At 39.6% G+C, this 7,995-nt stretch overlaps 1 protein-coding gene across 2 annotated transcripts; it reads left to right on the forward strand.

Annotated features, from left to right (window-relative positions):
• The first annotated feature begins 556 nt into the window (after positions 1-556).
• seh1l (SEH1-like (S. cerevisiae)) lies at positions 557-7,139 on the forward strand. 2 transcript variants are annotated; one of them, XM_076041207.1, is made up of 9 exons: positions 557-783; positions 1,270-1,320; positions 1,471-1,617; positions 1,833-2,044; positions 2,557-2,655; positions 2,775-2,915; positions 3,537-3,691; positions 4,361-4,514; positions 6,533-7,139. In XM_076041207.1, the coding sequence occupies exons 1-9, from the start codon at positions 673-675 to the stop codon at positions 6,729-6,731; spliced, it is 1,269 nt and encodes a 422-aa protein (XP_075897322.1). In that variant the 5' UTR covers positions 557-672; the 3' UTR covers positions 6,732-7,139. The 2 variants fall into 2 exon arrangements, with proteins under 2 accessions (XP_075897322.1, XP_075897323.1); XM_076041208.1 differs by having other exon boundaries at positions 6,067-6,673.
• Positions 7,140-7,995: the final 856 nt, after the last annotated feature.

Genomic DNA, 7,995 nt, shown 5'->3' on the forward strand with positions numbered 1-7,995 from the left:
AAGATGGGAATATCAAATTAGCATTCAGTAAAATATATTTTCTATGCGTTTCTAATTTCACTGACGTCTCCCCACCACAACTAAATCGCTGTAGATTGCAGTGTAAGTGAATGTAGATGATTCCTATTAAACCTGGCAACCCATCTAACTCAAGAATCTCTTTTCAACAAATTGGCAATTATTATTACTGCATGTGTGTGTATGTGTTTCTCAATTCAGTTTCAATTTAAATAGCTATGTTGGCATGGTAGACATAATTGACATTGCCAAAACAAGTGATGCATTGAACACAAAAAAATACAATAAAATATATAAAAGACAATATTATGCTTTCACTGAAAAGAGAATGTGTAACATGTGAAAATGGTTGTGCGATTTAAAAATAATAATAATAATAATAATAAAAATAAATTTTTTAAAAAAATGGCTAGTGTATATTCCGTTTCAATTTTGTATATTGGTACACATTTCTCAAAGTTTGCCCAGGTTTCTGAGAATCCCTATTTCAATGTGGTACAAACACGCCCCCCTGTGGCCAATTCTGACATGCACATACAACCACACTTTGCAGTAGTGCCCGCCAATACACACGGACTCGGATGGGCACGTGACAGGCCTGCTTCTGTTGACTCTAGTAGCGAATGGTGTCGCCGGCTAACTTTAGCTGTAATCATGTTTGTCGCGCGTAGCATCGCTGCAGACCACAAGGATCTTATCCACGATGTGTCTTATGATTTTCACGGCCGGAGAATGGCAACTTGCTCCAGTGACCAGAGTGTCAAGGTATTTATGGGATGTCGGTTCGCTTGTGTTAGCCTTAGCCACCGCAGCTAGCTTGCTACCGTTACTCATTGTATTCTTAGGTTTTAATACAAAGTAAATACATTTGCTCCCATCTGCCCATGTTTGATACCAGTTGTGGGCTGATGGAGTGTGTAGATAGTGTTAGTATATCATTCGTTTTGTTTCCCTTTTCGGTAAATAAAGGGGAAGCCCTGTTGATGATAGCTCATGTGCAGACCAATGTGACTGAAACACAGCAGTTAGATACCAACCAGTGAGTCATACATAACGTTACGTGTATATTTACAACGTTTGTATTGCAAAACAGTGCGTATTCGTGACAGTATGATAGCAGCATGCTATTAATGTCACCGTTAATAATAATGAAAGAATACCGGACGCATTGCATTAGCATTAGCCAAGTGGTTTTTCCACAGCCATATAAGTTTTAGAAAATCCTCCACATTTTGCTCTTGTTTTCCACAGGTTTGGGACAAAAGTGAAACCGGAGAATGGCACTGCACAGCCAGCTGGAAGGTAAATGACCTGCTCCATCTTGTTTATCATGCACAATGCATCCCTTAATATGTACAGGGATTTACAATAGTATGTCTTGCTCTCTTTGTCACATAAGGAAACATGTTGTGGTTTATTGATCTGACAGGTTTGTTTGTTTGTTTTGTCCAGACACATAGTGGGTCAGTGTGGAGGGTGACCTGGGCTCACCCTGAGTTTGGCCAGGTTCTGGCCTCCTGCTCCTTTGACAGAACGGCAGCTGTGTGGGAAGAGATTGTAGGGGAGTCCAATGACAAGCAGAGAGGACTGAGCCATTGGGTTAGTGCCGCTGTCATCAACAGCACCATTGCGATGGCAATACAAATCCGACTTTTCGAGACATCAAAGCCGGGTTCTCTGAACATGGCTATATTTAACTGTTGTTCTAATTGTGCTATTTTCAGTACTACTCTGCTTGAATTTTTTTTTTTTTTTTTTTTTTTTTTTTTTGCCTTGATCCTGTCTGAACCATTCCGTATTCATCTCTGTTCTAGATAAAGAGAACCACGCTGGTGGACAGTCGGACCTCAGTGACAGACGTCAAGTTTGCTCCGAAGCACATGGGCCTTATGTTGACCACCTGCTCGGCGGACGGCGTGGTGAGAATCTACGAGGCCCCTGATGTGATGAACCTGAGTCAGTGGTCCCTGCAGCACGAGATTTCCTCCAAGCTCAGCTGCAGCTGCATCTCATGGAACCCTTCAAGGTAAAAGCATGTGCTCGTTTGGTTGCAGAAGCTGCAGAAGCTGCAGAACTGCGACATCCATGTCGTTGGCTGTGTGGTTGCGGTTATATGAGGGTTAACTGTTGAGGTTTTAATGTGACAAATTTGAGGAGCCCAGTTTGAAAATGTCCGGTCTGTTCTTATCGGTCTGTCCTTCCACATCAATGATCTCTGTGACTCTTAATTTTGTCTCCCTCATCTGGACAAAAAGTGTAATGTGACAAAAATTTTAGAGACGCAAAAGAAGTTGCAGGATTCCACATAATCTGGCTTGATGGTCACATTCACTAAACCCTCCTTTATTGGTAGGCCTGCTGTTTCTTCAGTCACGTAAAACCACTACCAGGCTCCACAGTGTAGTGGTTGACCTACAGAAGTTTGGTGTTTTACAATAAAACTTCTCCTGGTAAACTATTTTTCTAACATGTGATGACCAAAACGGAGCCAATCTGAGCTTTTATTTCAATCATCAACTTGTCCTTCCTTTCACACAGCTCTCGCGCCCACCCCCCAATGTTTGCAGTTGGCAGTGATGACGGCAATGTTGCATACGGTGGAAAAGTACAGATCTACGAGTACAATGAAAACACAAGGTAGGCACCAGAGTCTGATTTTTGCGTGTCACTCGTTCTAGTAGACGCACCGGGATGACTTTTCCAAGAGGTTTTGTCAGTTTTTAACAATCATTTCTTTTTGATCACCGTTTCTAAAGGAAATATGCTAAAGCAGAGACGTTGATGACGGTCACAGATGCAGTCCACGATATTGCCTTCGCGCCAAACCTGGGAAGATCGTTCCATGTCCTTGCCATAGCAACCAAGGACGTCAGAATCTTTAAGCTTGTTCCGATAAGGTGCCTAATTTCATTTTGTTGCTATTTCTGTATATTTTGTGGTGGTGGAAAAAAATTTTGGACACCTGATGCTTTTGTGATGGACCGTGTTGGGCTAAAAGTCATTCTTCAATCTCCAAGTGCAGTTTATTTTAGTGCAGTCACCAACATTTACCCACATGCTGCATGTGTACTGATATGTGCAACTAAGAACTGGATCTTTCAGCTAGATGACATCCCTTGCAACACATCCTGAGATTAATTATAAGATCCAGTGAAGAACTACAAGAATTGAGTTTTCCTAATTTTGTCTTACTGTTAACAGTAAACAACAAAATAATTTCAATTTGTTTAGATGCCTCAGATGCAGCCAAACCTTTTGAAACACCCCCAAAAATTCTCAAGAATAGTAATTAATGACAATAGTTGGAATTGAGTCGGATTTTAAGGCTGTCCGGAAACTTTTTTTCTGCTACTGTAGGTTTGTTCATCTGTTCAGTTTGAAGTCATGCATTTAATGTCTTATTACTGTTCAGCACAGAGCAACAGATGCCCCTGTGTGGGTAAAACCTGTGTTTAAATTACAGAAATTAGCACCTACCTCGGTCAGTGATTGCTTTGAACCGTCTGTCCACTGCACAGGAAGGAGAGCACATCCACAGGACCCACCAAGTTTGAGGTGCAGATCGTGGCCCAGTTTGACAACCACAACTCGCAGGTGTGGCGGGTGAGCTGGAACATCACCAGCACACTACTGGCCTCCTCCGGCGACGACGGCTGCGTGCGTCTCTGGAAAGGTGGGTTTTGATTGGAAGTCCCCGGTGACTGTGCCTGGTTTCTGCTGTTGTGTGTCATCTTTCAAATGTTGTTTCGCTAGTCCTGTGTAAACAGTGAGCTTGCGTGGCAGCTGCTGTACAGCAGAGGATGATTAAAAAGGTTGTAAATTTAAGTTTGATGAAAGGTACTTGTTGAAATCTAGCCAGGTGGTAGTGTTCAACACTCTGGATAAATGTCTGTAAATATAAATTAATCGTCACCATCTCATAATCGTTAATTCTTCAGTGTTAGTTAGTTTATTTCCTTCTATTTCCTTTCTGTCAGTCACAAAGATTTATGGCTAAATAAGAATCTTCCAGACAGCAAATTCTCCCCAAAGTCCTACGGAGAAAAAAATAAAAAAATAAAAAATACTATTCTGTTAATAAGCATGTAGCAGTAAAAACAAAAATAACTCTTAAACTGCTGTCATTTTAGTCAATCAATTTTAGTTTTCTTTCCTTTCAAAATAAAAAACACATTTTCTAATTGAATTCCCAACTATTTAAATTGGTAATATATGATTATTTTAAACATCTAGGGTTTACATTACATGAACTTTAAACTTTTTATTTAGAGGGAGCACAGAGTTGGTTGACTTGTGCAACTTCTGCAGTCAATGATTGGCTTCTTTTCATGTCCTTCCGCAGCAAACTACATGGACAACTGGAAGTGCACAGGCATCCTGAAAGGAGATGGCAGCCCGCTGACTGGCTCCTCTGGTCAGCCGACAGCCATGAGCACCATAGTGGGCTCCTCAGTCCATGCCTCTCAGAATGCCCTGAACGGGATGTCCGCAGGAAGGTAGGTGGTGTGGTGCGTCTGCCGCCACTCACCCCCGGCCCTAAAACGCCCACGCCTGTCAGAACTGACAACTTAACCATGCCTCGCATTGACTGACTGGGACTGAAGCTGTCTCTGACCAACTTCCAGGAAGCACACTGACCAAATGTTGCTCTCTTGCAAAGAGCTTGGCTCACAGCATACTGGTTAATAACACCGACCCTGTGCAGCAGGATGTGTTTTGTGTGTGTGTGTGTGTGTGTGTTTGAATTTTTTTTTTTTTTTTTTTTTTCCCCAATCTGAGTGATTGCCTCTCTGTTGTGTATGAGTTGTCTCCTTCTGCATTTTCAGTCATGGGGGAAAAACTCTTACTCGGGTCTAAAAAGAAGTAAATAAAACTTTTTATATAGTAATGACATGTGACTATTATTTCTAATGTTAATGCTTTTATTCCATTTTTATATATTTAGTGGAGACAGAAAATTCTGATCAGGACACTGTAATATGCAACGATTTACAAATTAATTGCAGAACTAGTTTTTATTTTTAAATAATGCATTTCTAGTTCATTTCCCTTCTGTAGTAGAAAGACTCTTTACATGACCATAGCCAAACTCTTTGCTGGGCAGAATAACAATTTAACAGTGTAACACATTCATGCAAATTAAGTTTAAATTTAGGAGTTGTGCCTGTGAGATGAAATGACAGGATATCAAAACACGGTCCACCACTCCATCCTTAATGGCATGTTGGAGAGGAGTTAAAAGATAAGAAAATTAGGAATGAATGCCAGCTCCAATCCAGTTCCTCTGCTGTAGAATAGAATAATTGAAATTTGTCACAACGTTTGTAAAATGAGGAGTAAAACTCTACTTGAAAAATGAATATTTATAACTATTAATACAATTTTGTTTTTGTTTTCAACCTAACTTTTGATCTTTCCATATACAATTTCTCTGCAACATTGTTACATAAACCATTATTCACATTTCAGTTAATTGAACTCACAATTTTTTTTAATCAATATAACTTTCCCCCACCATATTTCAGTCCATATATTTTTATATATGGATTGAACACAGTGGTCACCTTGAGAAACCTAAGAAACCTTATATTGTACAGGGCTGTACTGAGTAACTCTTAAGTAGTAGACAGATGTGATCTGTATAAATGAATAAATAGAAGGGAACCAATCTTGTGCCTCTGTGTGTTGCTTCTTATTTGCTTCATGTCAAAATTTCATATTGACTTCAATATAATTTTACATTTTAAGACAATTCTAAAGATAAGTGTAAAGATTAGATTTTAATTCTTCAAAAATATTTTGACTTTAATTTTTTTAGCCCAGAAAGATTAAATTTTGTATTAACAGCATTCAGTGCAGCCCTTATACTAATCATAATGAGTCTTTAGAATAATTAACTTTGTGTACAAAACAAAATCGAATGTATTGTTGAAAAAGTTGCTTGTTAAAAAAATGTTCTTGTTTCCCTTCGGAGTTGGCAAAATAAAAGACAGCCTTTTTTTTTTTCTTCCCAAAATAACGTGATAATGTACCACTTGTTGCATGCAGGAATGGCAAGAGAACCCCCTTTGCCCCTTCGCCACGGCAGCTGACCTCTTCAAAGACATACCAGCATTCTGCATATTACTAATGTCTCCTTTGCATCAGCCAGCGTTTGCCCTTCATCTGTCATTGCTTTGAAATGCGTGAGTCATACGTTAGCGTCCTGTGTGACTGGTGAAGTGGTTTTATGGTTTGGCACGTGAAACTGCATGCCACCACCCTCCCACCTCCCACTGTTTTCATTTCATCATTTGGGTTCACCTCTTAAATGACACTGCATTTCCACTGTTGTAGGCCAACGGCCTTGTCACTGCTGTGTCTGTCACTTTCTTCGTTTTGTTGTTGTTAATGCATTCTCTCTTCATTTGAACTTTTCACTTTTTGTGTCTGTCTGTCTGTCTGGTACTCCATTGTCTTTTCTCTGTCCACGTATTTGTTGTCTTTGTCCATCTGCATCCATCTGTCACTTCAGGTATTTCTTTCCTCCTCTGGATCCCCCCAGAGAGGGGACTAGGTATGGTCACCTGCTTCCTCCCTCATCACTCATAGAGCACTGCGATGCTGAGCCCGTTCAGCCTCAGCAGCAGCAACAGCAGCAGCAACAGCAGGCTCTCCCACGTCGACACTCCTCTAGAGCACTCCTATCCTTGCCAGAGGCTGAAGGCCAATGATCTTTGGGAGTCAAGTTTATATGAAATGAAGAAAGGTTTTGGGGATGGGTGACACTGTGTAATTCTTTTTCTTTTTCTTTTTTTAAGGGTCATCATCAAGGTTTTGTATTGTGTTATATGACCAATTTGTCATTAATAAACATGTCGTTCAGATACGTTTGGCAGCATTTTTGGCATAGTGATTGCAGAAAATAACACCCATGTGTGCCCCAGAGTTCTAATTTTCTAGGCATGTAACAGTGTACTTTAGTAAATGTGTAGACGGCGTACAATGTTCTTGTTCTTTCTTGAATAAGATTGACAAGCTCAGCCATCAGTGCCTGCAAATGCTTATTATGTGCACCAGGTGCTCCTGAAGGTTTACAATTGGTGGTTCAAGTTACATTAAATGCTGTTCTTTTTGAAGAATGTCATATTTGATTCCTTCCTGGCAGCCTGACAACATTCATTCATGAATGGAAAAGAAAAAAGTCCATGAGTTGTCATCTAATAATAATAATAATGATAATAATAATAATAATAATAATGATGATGATTAATAATGTTTTATCTCCAGTGGGAGCCCCAAAGAGACATGCAGGCGCTGATGAGCAGTATCACCTGTACATCGCATGTACAGAAAGAAACTGGAGCAATGGAACTACAAATGTAAACATACAAAATAAAATGGGTTCCCACTTATTTTCACTGACAAAACCTCTAAACTTTTCCACAACCTTACCACAAATTATAAGTACAGAATTGTAATTGTACTTAATTGTACTTAAAAGACATGTGAACCTTTGCCCATTGCTTTACGGTACAATGATCTTAAAATTAAAAAAAAAAAAAAAAAAAAAAAGCATTTGTCTTTGTCTTCAGCTGAATAAAAAAGCTTAGACTAAATTAGATAGGCAGAGCTCGTCAACGAGGCTTATTCTGTTCACGGAGATGTAGCATTGTTTATAGTTTATAGTTTGTTAGTTTGAAAGGGGCACAGTTAAATTCCATGACTTTTCCAAAACTTTACGATTTTACAAAGTTCCACGACTTTTCCAGGCATGGAAAATGTGTTTTGCAAATTCCATGATTGACTGTGTATTCAGTCCCCTCTCGCCGTTTTTTTTTTTTTTTTTTTTTTTTCCCATAAACGTGACTAACAACAAATCCAGTGACCTCTTCTGCTGTCCGGTGGAAGCAAAGTGAAAGTTAAAACAAATTGTGAGTTGCAGAATATCAAAAGGTCTGTTGAAAGGAGGCTTCATGTGGTTTGATTTCTACCTCA

Source organism: Nelusetta ayraudi, unplaced genomic scaffold (genome assembly GCF_046127955.1).
Source record: "Nelusetta ayraudi isolate G7.1 ecotype Tasmania unplaced genomic scaffold, CSIRO-AGI_Nayr_v1 ptg000063l, whole genome shotgun sequence".
Lineage (NCBI taxonomy): Eukaryota > Metazoa > Chordata > Actinopteri > Tetraodontiformes > Monacanthidae > Nelusetta > Nelusetta ayraudi.

Bases quoted from the DNA above. Each gene is read 5' to 3' on its own strand.
- seh1l (XM_076041207.1), top strand. From the start codon at position 673: ATGTTTGTCGCGCGTAGCATCGCTGCAGACCACAAGGATCTTATCCAC. The intron at 2,045-2,556 runs GTAAAAGCATGT...CCTTTCACACAG, and splicing joins ATCTCATGGAACCCTTCAAG to CTCTCGCGCCCACCCCCCAA. The intron at 2,656-2,774 runs GTAGGCACCAGA...CCGTTTCTAAAG, and splicing joins GAGTACAATGAAAACACAAG to GAAATATGCTAAAGCAGAGA.